This window comes from Condylostylus longicornis, unplaced genomic scaffold, assembly GCF_029603195.1.
Source record: "Condylostylus longicornis isolate FDR11 unplaced genomic scaffold, ASM2960319v2 ptg000049l, whole genome shotgun sequence".
Classification (NCBI taxonomy): Eukaryota; Metazoa; Arthropoda; class Insecta; order Diptera; family Dolichopodidae; genus Condylostylus; species Condylostylus longicornis.
This window is the reverse complement of record NW_026578018.1, coordinates 7,082,235-7,097,933: the sequence shown is the minus strand read 5'-3', so window position 1 is coordinate 7,097,933 and position 15,699 is coordinate 7,082,235. Positions and strand designations below refer to the sequence as shown.

The 15,699-nt window shown below is 28.9% G+C and overlaps 4 protein-coding genes across 5 annotated transcripts; 2 read left to right on the top strand and 2 right to left on the bottom strand.

Moving 5' to 3' along the window:
- The first annotated feature begins 646 nt into the window (after window positions 1-646).
- On the top strand, window positions 647-3,857 carry LOC129611308 (alpha-(1,6)-fucosyltransferase). The gene is made up of 3 exons (XM_055524384.1): window positions 647-1,308; window positions 1,485-2,327; window positions 2,384-3,857. The coding sequence occupies exons 1-3, from the start codon at window positions 1,082-1,084 to the stop codon at window positions 3,021-3,023; spliced, it is 1,710 nt and encodes a 569-aa protein (XP_055380359.1). The 5' UTR covers window positions 647-1,081; the 3' UTR covers window positions 3,024-3,857.
- Window positions 3,858-4,895: 1,038 nt separating this feature from the next.
- On the bottom strand, window positions 4,896-8,176 carry LOC129611310 (fumarate hydratase, mitochondrial-like). Of its 2 annotated transcripts, none has more exons than XM_055524387.1 (4): window positions 7,993-8,176; window positions 6,388-6,513; window positions 5,299-6,307; window positions 4,896-5,237 (listed from the first exon to the last, which is right to left on the bottom strand). In XM_055524387.1, exons 1-4 carry the CDS (start codon window positions 8,065-8,067, stop codon window positions 4,975-4,977), a joined length of 1,473 nt encoding a protein of 490 aa, XP_055380362.1. In that variant the 5' UTR covers window positions 8,068-8,176; the 3' UTR covers window positions 4,896-4,974. The 2 variants fall into 2 exon arrangements, with proteins under 2 accessions (XP_055380362.1, XP_055380364.1); XM_055524389.1 differs by lacking the exon at window positions 7,993-8,176 and adding an exon at window positions 7,245-7,404.
- A 624-nt stretch (window positions 8,177-8,800) lies between these two features.
- Window positions 8,801-11,225, top strand: LOC129611303 (5'-AMP-activated protein kinase catalytic subunit alpha-2). Its single transcript, XM_055524378.1, has 2 exons — window positions 8,801-9,331; window positions 9,500-11,225. The coding sequence occupies exons 1-2, from the start codon at window positions 9,071-9,073 to the stop codon at window positions 10,904-10,906; spliced, it is 1,668 nt and encodes a 555-aa protein (XP_055380353.1). The 5' UTR covers window positions 8,801-9,070; the 3' UTR covers window positions 10,907-11,225.
- Window positions 11,226-11,294: 69 nt separating this feature from the next.
- Window positions 11,295-15,659, bottom strand: LOC129611302 (probable ATP-dependent RNA helicase kurz). Its single transcript, XM_055524377.1, has 7 exons — window positions 15,490-15,659; window positions 15,195-15,386; window positions 14,443-14,914; window positions 14,193-14,381; window positions 12,378-14,132; window positions 11,485-12,294; window positions 11,295-11,427 (listed from the first exon to the last, which is right to left on the bottom strand). The coding sequence occupies exons 1-7, from the start codon at window positions 15,562-15,564 to the stop codon at window positions 11,345-11,347; spliced, it is 3,576 nt and encodes a 1,191-aa protein (XP_055380352.1). The 5' UTR covers window positions 15,565-15,659; the 3' UTR covers window positions 11,295-11,344.
- Between the last annotated feature and the right edge of the window lie 40 nt (window positions 15,660-15,699).

The following is a 15,699-nucleotide window of genomic DNA, read 5'->3' as shown; positions in this document are numbered from 1 at the left end:
AAAAAATCAAAACAACAAATTTTTTTTTGTGAATTTCTCAATATGTCAAATTACTTGCTCAAATTACTGGCAGCAAAATTTTCTTGCAAGTTGAACTGCAAGTAAACAAGCAAGTAGAAATATTTCAATGTGTTAGTAAAATTTTTGTATGTATTGCAACTTTCTTGCAAGTAACTTGTACGTGTAAATGCTGGGTATCTCTGATTTATTGTAGAATTATGCTGAGTGTCAGGGATTTGATACTCAGCATAATCTTTCAAATTGATTTTCCTTTGAAATACGAATTCTCAAATCTACCTGTTACACTATAAAATATTATTGTTATTAAAAAATCACTAATTATTAATTGTCTTAAAGTTTATTTGTTCACCTATCTTTAAAAATTTTATTTATTAAAATAATTTTCGTAATGACTAATTACATAAGTATTCACAAAAATACTAATATTGAATTTATTTTTACATTTTTGTATATTAAATTTTAAGGAATCTATCAAATATATCAGGTACATTTTTTGTTTTGATTAATCATTAGCAGTTGTACATTATTTTGATAGTATGTTTGATAGTACCTTTGACGCTGTTTATGATACAATAATAAACGGGAGTCCTACCTTTGATTCAAATTGTCAAAATACTCAAATGAAAGAAAAATAAATAAGATCGATGATAAATTTGGACGTGGAACTACAAAAACTTTGAATAGGGGATCAATTAATTATTATTTATTCACCGGAACAAATTACTTGCAATACGCGAATTGATAAGGAAAAATAGAACATTACCTAGCAGAACTAAAACCAAATTATTCGAAGAGAAATGTCAATTTACTTATAAACATTGTGATACTGCTAGAAAAGTGCTCAAAAATTGTTAGAATGATATTAGAATTAACTTGGAAAATTCTTGTGCTTTAACAAGGTTGTGTACTCGGCCAATGTAATCAGCTAAAAAAATTTTTCATAAATTTTTAATTTTCTTTTTACAACTCGCCTATATTTGGGTGAAACAGTTAACATCTTTTATGTTACCTATCCCTAAATATTAAAAATAAAAAAATACATTAACTTTTTTTTTAACAAATGACGCTAAGATTTTTAAATAGTTCTAATGGTTCGATAAGAGCTCTGCTAATAGTTATAGTATTGTGGGCGTTTTTAGTTTATTTATTTGCAATTAAATTATTAAATCCACAATATAATTCGGACCCAGATGACGCTGTAAGACGTGTTAATCAGGCATTAAAATCTCTAGAAGAATCCAGGCAAAGAAATGTAGAATTGACAAAAGTCTTCGATTTTTTTATCAGGTGAGTGAGACAAATAGGAAATACATACAGGCTAAATACACAGCTTGTGCTAGAAATTATTTTATATTAATTACGAACATTGAAGTATGTATATTGAAATGAATACGTTGTTGACTGTTACATTACAATTAGGCTTACTTATGTATAATCATTTAGAAACATTTTTTTTGTTTTAGTGAAGACAATAAAGAAGAGCAAGTAAAATTGTTACGGTCTATTGAAAATCCAAATTTTGGAAGGTTATCATCAATAGGCGCACCTAGTTCAGAATATGAACAAATTAGGAGGCGTATTCGAACAAATACCCAAGAATTTTGGAATTTTTTTAGTTCGGAATTAGAACAAATTAGATTAAAGTGTTCAAAAACTAATCCTGATCTTTTAAAACAAATTAATAACATATTAGAATTAGGTGCTGAACATAAACGATCATTACTAAATGATCAAGATCGCATGCGAGAGCTTGATGGTTATGAAAGTTGGCGAAAAAAGGAATCCGAAGATTTAAGTAATTTAGTTCAGAATCGTTTGTATTACTTGCAAAATCCGAAAGATTGCAAAAACGCTAAAAAATTAGTATGCAAATTAAATAAAGGTTGCGGCTATGGTTGCCAACTTCATCACGTTGTATATTGTTTTATAGTTGCTTATGCAACGGAACGTACATTAATTTTAAAGTCCAGAGGATGGCGGTATCATAAAGGAGGTTGGGAGGAAGTTTTTGATCCTATTTCCAGTACATGTACAAATATTGACACAACATCTGCAACTGCTTGGCCAGGCCATCATAACTCGGAAATTGTTATACTACCAATAATCGATTCACTTGTACCCAGGCCACCATATTTACCGCTATCTGTACCAGAAGACTTAGCACCACGACTGATTAGATTACATGGAGACCCAATAGTTTGGTGGGTTGGCCAATTTTTAAAATATTTGTTAAAACCAAAATCTGAAACAAAAGAACTTTTGCAAAATGGAATGGCAAAGTTAGGTTGGAAAACGCCTATAGTTGGGTATAAAAATTTAGTAACAGTTTTATTATATGTACTTAATTTTTTGTGTGTTTTAGTGTACACGTCAGGCGAACAGATAAAGTAGGAACTGAAGCAGCTTTCCATAGTATTGATGAATATATGTCATATGTTGAAGACTATTATTTAACTTTAGAAATGAATAACACAAGAATAGTACGAAGAATATTTTTAGCTTCTGATGATCCTCGTGTGATATCGGAAGCAAAAAACAAGTATCCTCAATATGAAATATTGGGCGATTACGAGGTGGCAAAAATGGCAGCAGTTTCTACTAGATACACGGACTCTTCACTAAATGGAATTATATTAGATATTCATATGTTATCGTTATGTGATTATTTAGTTTGTACATTTAGTTCACAAGTTTGCAGAGTTGCATATGAAATAATGCAAACTCTTTATCCAGATGCTTCCCATAGATTTAAATCATTGGATGATATTTATTACTATGGTGGCCAGAACGCTCATAACAGAATTGCTGTATTACCGCACAAACGACGCAATAAAGATGAAATTCATTTAAACGTGGGTGATTCAATAGGCATTGCTGGTAATCATTGGAATGGCTTTTCAAAAGGTAAAAATAAAAGAACAAATGAAATTGGTTTATTTCCATCATTTAAAGTAAATGATAAAGTGGAAAAAGTTAAACTACCAACATATCCAAATGTTTGAAATGGATTAATTTTAATTTTTGGTACCGTTTATGTTGTGACAATTTTAAAATTCGTTTTTTATTTTTAAGCAAAGTTATTACAACTCTTTTTTTTATATTTGGTCCAAATCTTTGAATCGAATTATTTTAGCGAATCAAAAGTAATGATGATTTTTTGAATTTCGGATATTAGTTTTATTTTAAACTATATACATAAATGTTTAAAATCTAAAGTTTCTTAAGAAGTACAAAACCCTTAGAATACTCTATAAAGCGAACTAAATTTTATCCACCCAGTTACATTAATTCTTTTAATAAGATGCGAAGTGATTGGTTTAAAACGAAATTTTATATGTTATTGTTGTTTAATGATAAATTTGTCTTAACTCATAATCTTGCACTCAAAAAAGCATTTAAAATTACAAATCGTCATTTTGAAAAATTTTGTTTTAATCTCATGTTGAAACCTGATGTACATAAACATTATGATCAATTTGCACGCATATAATCTACAGCAATGGTCCTTCATAAAAAGAAATTTGCACAATGTAATATTTGAATACTTTTATAACTTTTAACTTTTGTATGTTCATAAAAGTAGATTAAAAACAAACAGACACAAACTTAATTAATATAGAATTAAATGTTGTTAAATTATCGCTATTTTGTAAACTTACATTCCATTTAAGCTACAAAAACCTTCAAAATGCTTCAAAATTTCTGTTCGCTTGATTCTTTAGATTAAATCAATAAGCTCTTTAAAACTTAATTAACTTTACTTGCTCTCTATAAACCTTTTTTTCAATTTTACGCTTAACTTTATTATTAAATCCTATTATATTAGTTAACATCTTATAAAAAAATGCTTTATTTTATTCGAAATTCATTATCCATAAAAAAAAAAACGAATATATCTTTAAACGAGATAAAAAAAATTAATATTATTAAATCATTAAATTTAGCTTTGTTGAACAAAAAAATATAAAAATAAAAATCTCATTATTATTAGACAAAATTTGTTTCTTTTTATAAGTTTTTGGAATAAAATGTATGACTTTAGTTGTTTTTATTTAAAAAAAAATATGAAAAAGTCTAATAAAATAAAAAATTATCTACAAAACATTTTTAAAATTATTACAATTATAACATTAATCTAGTTAACATATTTTAAGAGAATATACTCTTGAAAAGAAGCACACATTAAAAAAAATTACATATTTTAAAATACATTTTAAAATATGTAATTTTTATATTTTAGCAATAGAATGTTTTTGCTAACAAAACATTTACTTTTCTTCTTGGTTCTATAATGGGTTTGTTTCATTTTTCATTATGTTAATTTTTAAAGTCGTATGTTTTGTTCAAAAATGTCTCATAAATTTTTCAATTAAATTGTTTTATTACTTTTGCTTTGAAAATTTAAGGTGAACATTTTAGATTAGAATGTGATATAAATAGTGTAAAAAACTGAAAAAATAATTTAATATGTTGACAAAGTATTTATACATTGTAAAATATTTTTTTTTCTTCAAAACAAAATATGTATTTAAAATCAAAAACAAGAAAATCAATATATGTTATTCTAAATGCAATAATTAAATCTAGCTCATAATTAAGAAATGTAAAAAAAAAGTAAAAATTTATAATTTAAAAAAAAAAAACAAATAGAAAAAGTAATTATATGCCAATAAAACAAAAAGAAAAATTCATTTTTAAAAACAATAATTGAGTTTGAATGTTGCATTTTATTGCAATTGGCCTATTTCTATATAGATAACAAAATTTTTTTATCTAAATCATAAATTTAAAAAAGAAATAAAAATAATTTGAATTGAATCTTTAAAATCTTTCAAAGCTGTTTTTTTTTTCAAGATAATAACAAACACAAAAGATGCATATAATTTTATAAAATAATTTTAAATAAAGTTTATTATATAATTACAAAACAAAAAACTTCAATTAAATATTTATTTATTTAGGTCCCAGCATATCTTCAGGCCTGACCCATTGTTTGAATTGTTCTTCAGTTAAATATCCTAATTTAATGGCAGATTCTTTCAATGTTGTACCTTCTTTATGAGCAGTCTTTGCAATTTTTGCTGCTTTGTCGTAACCAATATGTGGATTGAGGGCAGTTACTAACATCAAAGATTCATTCATAATCTTATTAATTCGATCACGATTAGCTTGAATTCCAACAACGCAATTCGATGAGAAGGTTCTGCAACCATCAGCTATGAAAAAAAAATTTGTATATATGAATACAATTTTTTTTATAAAACAAGTTATACATACAAAGTAATCTAATAGATCTTAGAACATTTGAAACAACTAGGGGTTTAAATACATTTAGTTCGAAATGTCCATTAGATCCTCCTATTGTTACAGCTACTTGATTTCCCATAACTTGAGCACATAACATTGTCATTGACTCACATTGTGTAGGATTAACCTTACCGGGCATAATTGAGCTGCCAGGCTCATTTTCTGGCAACATCAATTCCCCTAAACCACATCTAGGCCCAGAGCCCAAGAAGCGAATATCGTTTGCAATTTTCATTAAACTTGTTGCAATAGTATTTAGGCAACCGTGTACCTCTACCATAGCGTCACGTGCAGCTAACGCCTCAAATTTATTTGGAGCCGTAACAAATGGTAAATTTGTTAATTCAGAAATTCGTTTTGCACACTTTTCTGCAAAACCTTTTCTTGTATTCAAACCAGTTCCAACAGCAGTACCTCCTAAAGCTAATTCATAAACTCTTGGCAAGGCAGCATCTATACGTGCTAAAGCATTGGTTAATTGTTGCGAATAGCCACTAAATTCCTGTCCAAGTGTTAAAGGTACTGCGTCCATTGTATGTGTACGCCCAATTTTAATTATATCCTTGAATTCATCAGATTTAGCTTTTAATGCGTCCCGTAAAATTGTTATTGCAGGTTTTAAGTTATTATTTAATTCCATGGCAACGGAAATATGAATTGCCGTGGGAAAAGTGTCATTTGAACTTTGCGATTTATTGACATGATCATTTGGATGAACTGGATCTTTCGAACCTAGTTTTCCACCCAATAATTCAATAGCACGATTACTTATAACCTCATTAACATTCATGTTACTTTGAGTGCCCGATCCAGTTTGCCAAATCACTAAAGGGAAATGACCTTCATCATATAATCTTCCAGATATAACGTCATCGGCTGCTTTTGAAATGGCATCACCTAATTTTGGGTCCAGCCCGTATTCCTTATTAACTTCAGCTGCAGCTTTCTTTAAAATACCCATAGCTATAACAACTGGTTTCTAAAAAAATTTTTTAGTCATTCTATATGTACATATGTATATGAGTATAATTTCAATTATAGCGATACGAATTTGCTTACCGGCATACGCTCTGGAGTACCACCTATCGGAAAGTTGATTTGAGATCGCATTGTTTGAGCACCATAATACTTATCAGCTGGCACTTTCAGCTCACCAAAAGTGTCGGTTTCTAGACGAAAACCAGACTAAAAGTTTTTTTACAAAAGTTTAAAATTATATTAAAATATTTCAATAAATACGAAAACTTAAATAGGTACTACTACATAGAAGGATAGTAAAGAGTATTATTTGCTTATTTATATTGAACCTATGACTGAATTACGATCTTGGTACGTTATATTCTAGCATATTTATTACGTATTTATCTACATAAATTTTATATGGCAAGTACAAAGCTTTTTGTTATCAACATCAAATTTGTATTTTAAAGTGTATTTATAATTAGAGATTGTTAAGAAATAAATTTGTTTTTTAGGTACGTGGTTGTTTTTTATAGAAAAGAAAATGGAACTGGTTTTGAAAAAAAAGAACATTTGAATTTATAATTTAATTATAAAAAGCAACACAACCGAATTTTTTCATTGAGTTTAAAAGCATGTTAGTTATAAAAGTTGGAAGAAAAAAAACTCATAGTTTTATAACTATGCAACACTCTGAGTATTTAATGCAATATTCGTTGAAATCTCTATAATTTAAAAATTATAAAAATAAGAATAAAACTTTAACAATATGGGATGGAGACTTATATGTACCAATATGTATGCATATAGGTTCCCTACATATGTATGTATATTCATATGTAGATTTTTCAATATATATATCATGTATATTCAGCTGCGTTTCAAATAACTTATAAATAGAAGTTCAAAATTTATTTTATTGTATTTTTAAACACATAGTTATGCTTATAACGTACCACATTTTCTTTAGATTGTGCACCATTAAATTCTACATCTGAATGAATTTTCTCTGCCATTTTATTGACAATGTAAGATTAACATTAAATTTTTTTCAATTAAATTATAAGTTCAAAATGCGCTTATTTTCTTCACAAAGATGTTTTATCATCTACTTCAATTAGAAAACTAGTTCTATTATTCCTATCTCTCAGTGAGTTAACAGTCTACAAGTAATTATAAAAGAAAAAAGAATACAAGAAAACAAACATACAAAACAATGTGTTTTGGGGGTATTATCAATATGTAATTTTGTAATATTATAAAACCGGGTAGGTAGGAAAAATATAGTGACAAACTATATATTGCACCTTGTATTTAACAATAATATATCTGTGTGATTATTAAAAATTCAATTTCTAACATTTTAAATTTTTAATATAATAAGTTTGTATTTGTTTTTCGTTTAATTGAATATGTGTGCATATTTTGCTGTTAGGGTCGCAAAATGAATTTCTTGGTGTTTACTATTCACACACTCATATTTTAGGTAAAACAGCTGAAGCTAAAAAATAGATTCTTAAATTTACACTACACAATAATTTTTTTTTTCAATGTAATGTTGTAAAATTTACAAGGAATGTATAACGATAATGCACAATGTTTTTTATTTTTTAATATTGAATACTTTTTAAAAGTTATTTAATACTTGTTATAAGGTAATGTTACATAATTTTTGTATATAAAATGTTATGTATAAAGTCTTACCATAGCTCTAATCATATTATTTTTTATTAATTGTACAGAGCATTGGCTCGAATTTTTCATTAAACGCAATGCCATTTTTGTTCTGTTTTATATTTCAAAATTTCTATTTATTTTAATGATAAATGGTAAGCTATTTAGTATTTGATGAAGTTGAAGGGCTAGACAAGTCAGGTAGAAAATCTGCTGTCAGTTGTCACCTTTATAAACTCTGATATAAAAATTGTCATTTTGTCAACACCTTAAATCCCTATTGTGATTTTGTTAAATTCATTGTGAATTAAAAATAGTAAGTATTTAGACTACAAATTAAAATTTTGACCGAAATGACGTTTTAAAATATATAGGCATTTGATATAGAAATAATTTTATAACCAAAATTTTTCGGTTACAAGAATATGTATTGGAATAAACACAAATCAAAAACCTCTGGTTTTACATTTTTTGTGTTTCTATTTCAATATTTTTAAATCCATAAGAAGTTACTGTTCATTTTTCATAAACAAGTGCAAAATGAAAAAAAAATATTTCTCTAACGTAACAAGCAAATTTCAGGAGTAATAAGTCTATACATACAAAAATATCAAAACCATTGATATACATAAGTTATAAAAAAACTAAACTGAGATCTGTACTGCATTTCATAATTAGAATAAACTTATTGTTTTATTTTCATATTAAAAATTCCATTATTTGACTGTGACGTGAATATGGATCGGCGTGAGGCATTTACGTTAGGGGTACTAAATTGCTGCTAAATATTTCACTTATTGTGAACTTTTAAACTGACAGTTCTGTTCACAGTAGTTACAAAAAAATACTTTATCAAATCGGTCGTAATATATCCTTAGTTTTATTTAATTAAAATTAATAATATAAATTGCATAACGAAATTGAAAATAGGTGGATAAATAACTAACTCAAATGTGCATTAATAAAATTTCACAAAAACTCCAAATAATTCTTCGTCTAAGGGCGCAAGTAAAATAATTCGAAAGATCTTTTGTGTGATCCAATAGAAAAACAAGCCATCTTTACTGTCAACAAATTTTCATTACTGCAATTTTTAGTTACTCTTAAAATGTCTCATAGTCCTTCACCATCTGCCACTGGCGGTCAACAGCCAATAGTTAAGATTGGACACTATACACTTGGAGCTACATTAGGTATAGGAACTTTTGGTAAAGTTAAAATTGGAGAACATCAGTTAACAAAGCATAAAGTTGCTGTAAAAATTTTAAATCGTCAGAAAATCAAAAGTCTTGATGTGGTTGGGAAAATTCGTAGAGAAATTCAAAATTTAAAGTTGTTTCGTCATCCACATATAATAAAATTATATCAGGTAAAACAAAATCATATTCATAAAAAATAATGAAACAAAATGTACGTGTACAAGTCATTTTCAAGGATTTCAACTTTATTAACTTCCTAGATCGAAATTTCTTAATAGAATTAAAAATAAGTACAATTTATCTTAAAATAACTTTCCATGATTTTATTTTTTGCTTAGGTCATATCAACTCCAACAGACATTTTCATGATCATGGAGTATGTTAGCGGGGGAGAGTTATTCGATTACATTGTTAAGCACGGAAAATTACAAGAACATGAAGCAAGGAGATTTTTTCAACAAATTATATCAGGGGTAGATTACTGTCACAGACATATGATAGTTCATCGGGATTTGAAACCTGAAAACCTTTTACTTGACCATAACATGCACGTAAAAATCGCTGATTTTGGTTTATCTAATATGATGTTGGATGGTGAATTCTTAAGAACAAGTTGTGGTTCACCTAACTATGCAGCACCGGAAGTAATTTCAGGAAAGCTTTATGCTGGACCAGAAGTTGATATTTGGTCTTGTGGAGTAATATTATACGCATTACTTTGTGGCACTTTGCCATTTGATGACGAGCATGTTCCGACATTATTCCGCAAAATAAAATCTGGAATATTCCCAATACCTGAGTATTTAAACAAACAAGTGGTAAATTTGGTATGTCAAATGTTACAGGTAGACCCATTAAAACGTGCAACAATTGAAGAGATAAAAAAACATGAGTGGTTTCAGAAAGATCTACCGAGTTATTTGTTTCCATCATCTATTGAACAAGATAGCAATGTAATTGATACCTACGCTGTGTCTGAAGTGTGCGATAAATTTGGTGTCAAAGAGTCAGAAGTTCATAATGCTCTGTTAAGCGGAGATCCACATGACCAGCTAGCTATCGCATATCATTTAATTATAGACAATAAACGTTTTGCCGATGAGGCTGCCAAAGCAGAAATCAAAGATTTCTTTGTAGCTGGAAGTCCTCCACCCGTAAATATTGGCTCCGTTGATAAAAAATCAGATGATATACAACCAGGCAGTTCCGTTGGCAGCACAGGCAGCGCTGGAAGTTCTGCACCTATTCGTCCTCATCCAGAAAGGATCGCACCTTTGCGTGAAAGAGTATTGAATGCTAATACTGGTCCAACAACCATATCTATTCAAGAGAAACATAGAGGAACGCCAATTAAAAGAGCTAAGTGGCATTTGGGCATTAGATCTCAAAGTAAGCCTAATGATATTATGTTAGAAGTCTATAGAGCCATGAAAACCCTTGATTATGAATGGAAAATTATAAATCCCTTCCACGTTCGGGTTAGGAGACTTAACAAACAATCCGGAAAATACGCAAAAATGTCATTGCAATTGTATCAAGTTGACGCTAAAAGCTATTTACTTGATTTTAAATCACTTACAAACGATGAAGTTGAACAAGGAGACGATGTTATAATGGAAAGCTTAACCCCACCACCGCTATCAACAACTGGTTGTGGTACCTTGATGCCTCATCAAACGACCGGTCATCATACAATGGAATTTTTCGAAATGTGTGCTGCTTTAATAATTCAATTAGCACGATAAATTAAAGATTTTTGGCTGTTTTTAGTTTCTTTTTATAACACACTTTAATACAATAATTTTTAATTCTTTTTTTTATCGTTAAAATAAATGTTCAAAACAAGATATATGCAAGTATATAACGTTGCAATATTTCATAAAAAGTTATGCTTTTATAATATGTATTTTTTATATATGTATATATATTTTTTTTTGTTTTTGTTTTCATCTTAGATTTTTAGTATATAAGGCAAAAATTATTATTGTATGACTTGTCTGTCGTAATATTCATTAATATTATCATTATAAAATTAAAATTGAAATAAAGCGATGCGGCGACCAATTTTGGATGTTTAATTAAAATAAATTAAAAACTATTAGAATGATCAAACTTATTTTACTAAGAAAAATATTATACAGCTACAACGTAACTTAATTTTTAGTGTAAAATCTATTCTAAATTTATGTTTCTAGAGGAGGCCAAATCAAAGAGATTTGGCTAAGATCGACTCCATATAAAAGATCAGCAAATTGTTCCATTAAGTCTAAAAAAACAATTTTTAACATTATTACAAATTCTCTTATTTTTCGATTTTACTTACAATTTTTATTAGTTTTCCAAACATTTTCCAACTTTGATTTGGAATTAACCTGGTTCTTCACCAAACACTTTATGAAATTAGCAACATATTCATTTAAATTAGACCAACTTTTTGTAACTGAAGAAGGTGTAATTTTCAATTTGTTTTTATATTCGGCCAATCTTGGAAAAACATCCCCATTTAAAAGAAACATGCCAAAATATCGACAAGATTTTTCGTTTAACGGCATTTCAATTTCTGATGTTGGTAATAGCCAACCCGCTTTGCCAAAACTAGCTTCAACGTAACAATAAACTTTTCCATCAAGTTGATTATACTTCGGTGCGGGATCTTCCTTAATATTAAGTATATTACATGCTTTTGGAACGTATGTTAACAACCATTCCGGTTCAATAGCTGTAACACCGCGCATAAACGTTTTTGTCGAGTCACCGTTTTGAATTTCGTAAACTTCTTGATAAATTACCCATTCAGGTAATTTTTTTTTTAATACAGAGTTAGAGTGAATAAAAACGGGCTCTTCCAATTCACTGCAATTATAAGCATATTTCATTTTTCGCTTTTCGTTCTTATCAGAGATTTCTTCAGTTGGAAATTTGCGGGCAACCTGATCACCCATACCGGAAAGTAAGATTTGACGCAAATATTTTGCTTGAAGATCTGTTGGTGGTTCCATTTTCGGATCGACCGATAAATTACAGTTGGGTATATTTAAATTAATTTCATTTGTCAATTGAATACGCAACTTTCTAACTTCAATCACTGCTTTTTTTCTCAATCCATTTTGTTCACAAAAAGTATCCATTTTGCCTAAAATTTAGAGATATTGAAATAACTATGAGGAGATATTGTATAAACAAAGGTTGAAGTAGCGAGATGTCTAAAGCCCTTACCTAGAGATCCGGCGTATTCAGAAGCACCAACAGCTCGCAGTAAGACCATAGCATCTCCCAATAATAAGGAATGACCACTTCCTGCCCAACTTCTACGTTTATCTTGCCACTTAGAGTTATTTACGTTGATATCATCCAAGCTTTGGGTTACTTCCAAAAAAATTTCTTGAATAGAAAGTCCTGCTACCAAACTAACAACGTATGCTAGAAGATTTTTTTGATGACTCAATGCTAACATTTTACCGTATCGTGGCGCAACTGGGAAAGCAGATATTGCTTGTCCTAAAGCAGTCACTTTCGCTATTTTCCCATGTGAATCTGTTTCCGCATCTTCCAATGCTCCCAATAGTGTTAAACGTTTTTCTGCTGCTTCCAGTTGAATAATATCAGGCGGAGATGGAAATGGGAAATTTATTACTTTGTCTATTCCGATGCACTTCATTTGTAACATCAAATCATCAACAGGCTTTCTCTTTATGTCTGGCATAGCAAAGTCTTCAAACTCATCATTAAACACGGCACTTGAGTACAATCTATAGCAATGACCAGGACCTGTCCGCCCAGCTCGACCAGCTCTTTGGTTTGCAGAAGCTTTACTTGTAAATGTAACATTAAATGAACTAACTCCGGTTACTTTTTCATATAAACGAGTTTTTTGTCTTCCTGAGTCAACAACATATTTAATATTAGGTATTGTAAGAGAAGTTTCTGCTACATTTGTGCTTACAACGCACAATCGACATCCTTCAGGTGGTGAGTCAAAGACCCTTATTTGTTTTTCTGATGAAAGAAGGGAATACAACGGCAACACCCAAAGCGGTTCTTTAGTTTTTTCCAAAATATCATCTTCTTCACTATTTTCATCATCTAAATCGCTATGTGTAGTTTCTGTATTTTCCTTATCTTCAAATAAATCAGCTTCAGTGTCGTCGGTCGGCAGTTTGTAATCATCTAAATTAATTTTTGGTAAATTTGATGTTTGTGCCGCAAATTTCTTTTTGCAAGACTTCACTTTCTTAATGGCTTTTTTAATATCGAATTCATCAAAATTTATATCATCAACTTCAGCGCTATCAGCAATTCCTTGGTTATTTGAATTATTAAAATTTTTTGGTAGTGGGAAGGCTTTCTTTAGTTTACGACATAGAACTTTAACCTCTAATTGTCCTGTTAGAAATACTAAAATTCCTCCATCCGGCAGTTTTGAATGAATTTTTATTACTTTTTTAAAAGCCTCTTTCACATAATCTTCAGCCGTCCTTTTTTGAAAATGTATGGTAACTGGATATTGTCTAGCTTCTATTTTTAAAAGAGGAGGAGGAATTTTGAATAGTTTCGGATTATTTAGAAAGTCTTCGACTCTCAACGTAGCCGACATAATTATAAGTTTAAGCGGGTCTTTCTTTTTGCCTCGAACATAAATTATACGAGAAAGTAATCCAATCAAAATGTCAGTATAAGATGTTCTTTCATGGGCTTCGTCCAGAATAACAACTGAATATTTTTTTAAAAGGAAATCTGTTTCAATCTCTTTTAGTAGAACTCCATCTGTCATAAACTTTATTTTTGTATTATCTGTGACATTGCCTTCAAAACGAATCAAATAAGAAACAATTTTATCTGAAAGATTCATTTCTTTTCCCACTCTTTTGGACATTGAAATGGCAGCAACACGACGAGGTTCTGTAATTCCAATCAACTTCTTTTCAGCATAACCGGCTTCATAAAGGAATTGGGGAATTTGAGTTGTTTTACCTATATTAGTTTATATTAAGACATTATAATTTAAAAATGTTTTTTAATATTTTTAAATACCGCTTCCAGTCTCCCCAGCAATAATTACAACAGTATTTTCACGAATTGTTTCCATGATCTGCTGCTCCTCAGCCAGAATTGGGAGCTTTAATCTAGCTATCTGAACTGATGGTTCTCTATCCACGTGAATATAGACTGCGGGTTTTGAAGCATTTTCATCAATTGTGGAAATACTTTTTGTGTTTAGATCTAAAAGAAAAAATTAAAAAACTTAATGTATCATAAATTAATATATTTATAAATTATTTACCATTTTGTTTTATTTTACTCTGTACCTCCTCCATAGTATTGTTATTAATTAAAATATTTTCTTGTAGTTCTTCTTTTTGATTGTTAGGTTTTATGTGGTTCACTCCAACTGTTTCAGTAAAATTATTTTCAGATTGTTTTTCTGTATCGGTATCAGAACTCATATCATCTATGTCTTGTTCGAACCCCACAATATTATCGTCCCTCGCTTTTTTGCATGTTTCCTCATCGCTACTGTTTCTGATATCAGTATAACCAGATAAAAGAGCCAATCTTTTTCTCTTACATTTTCCTGCTATACTACTAATTTTGATAGACTGAACTGCACCACTTTTTTGCACTACTTTGATATCATTTTCTATTTTTTGCAAATTCTTCAAACCTACAGTTTGTATTTGACTAATCGACGTATAATTTTTTAATTCATCTTGGGGAACTTGCACTGCCGCAAGGGCTGCCAGTAGTTCTGCTCTCTGGAAATCACAATTAAAATTATATATGTATATAATTATATTAATGATAATAATAATAATAATAATAATAATAATAATAATAACAATAATAATAATAATATTAATATATACATAATTTTTTTACATTATAAAAAAAATTATGGGACATATCAAATTTTTATTATAGTTTTCAAATAAAATAATGTTTAGTTATAATTAATTAATTTCTTATACAGAATTTTATATTTTTTAAAATTATCTGAAACTAATAAAATTCTATTGATATAAACTTTGTTTCTACCTCTTCTTTTTTCTTTTTTTTATCAACCACTTTCTCCAACAACTTCCTCTGTTTTTTTGACAATATTTTGGTAATTTGATTTTGTTTAGGTTTTATAATTTTGGTTTGTCGTTTTTTAGATGGGAGAACTAAAGCATTAGCTTCATCTTGACCCCCATACTCTAATATTTCGCCAGGAATATCTATTTGAATCTGTAAAGTGCAAATTAAAATTTTACTTTTAATTTAAAACAAAATTTTAGTTTATTGTATTTTGAAGATATTTCATATCCACCATGTTAAAAACAAAGTTTACCTTTTCCGTTTCTTTATTATCAATCATTCGTTTAGAACAACTTCGAGCTTTGGCATTAAAACGTTTTTTACCCATAATTAATGTTTAAATTTAATAAATAAAAAAACTCTCAACCATTTAATTTTTCATATGAGATATGCTATAAATCATATGGATTTACATAAATTGCTTTTTTGTTTACAAAATTTTCACGTGTATCTTAATTTGACA

Bases quoted from the DNA above. Each gene is read 5' to 3' on its own strand.
- LOC129611308 (XM_055524384.1), top strand. From the start codon at position 1,082: ATGACGCTAAGATTTTTAAATAGTTCTAATGGTTCGATAAGAGCTCTG. The intron at 1,309-1,484 runs GTGAGTGAGACA...TTTTTGTTTTAG, and splicing joins GTCTTCGATTTTTTTATCAG to TGAAGACAATAAAGAAGAGC. The intron at 2,328-2,383 runs GTATAAAAATTT...TGTGTGTTTTAG, and splicing joins TGGAAAACGCCTATAGTTGG to TGTACACGTCAGGCGAACAG.
- LOC129611310 (XM_055524387.1), bottom strand. From the start codon at position 8,067: ATGGCATTGCGTTTAATGAAAAATTCGAGCCAATGCTCTGTACAATTA. The intron at 6,514-7,992 runs GTAAGACTTTAT...AAAAACTTTTAG, and splicing joins ATAATATGATTAGAGCTATG to TCTGGTTTTCGTCTAGAAAC. The intron at 5,238-5,298 runs GTATGTATAACT...TTTTTTTCATAG, and splicing joins AAGATCTATTAGATTACTTT to CTGATGGTTGCAGAACCTTC.
- LOC129611303 (XM_055524378.1), top strand. From the start codon at position 9,071: ATGTCTCATAGTCCTTCACCATCTGCCACTGGCGGTCAACAGCCAATA. The intron at 9,332-9,499 runs GTAAAACAAAAT...TTTTTTGCTTAG, and splicing joins ATATAATAAAATTATATCAG to GTCATATCAACTCCAACAGA.
- LOC129611302 (XM_055524377.1), bottom strand. From the start codon at position 15,564: ATGGGTAAAAAACGTTTTAATGCCAAAGCTCGAAGTTGTTCTAAACGA. The intron at 14,915-15,194 runs GTAGAAACAAAG...TGTGATTTCCAG, and splicing joins AAAAAAAGAAAAAAGAAGAG to AGAGCAGAACTACTGGCAGC. The intron at 14,133-14,192 runs GTATTTAAAAAT...AAACTAATATAG, and splicing joins TGCTGGGGAGACTGGAAGCG to GTAAAACAACTCAAATTCCC.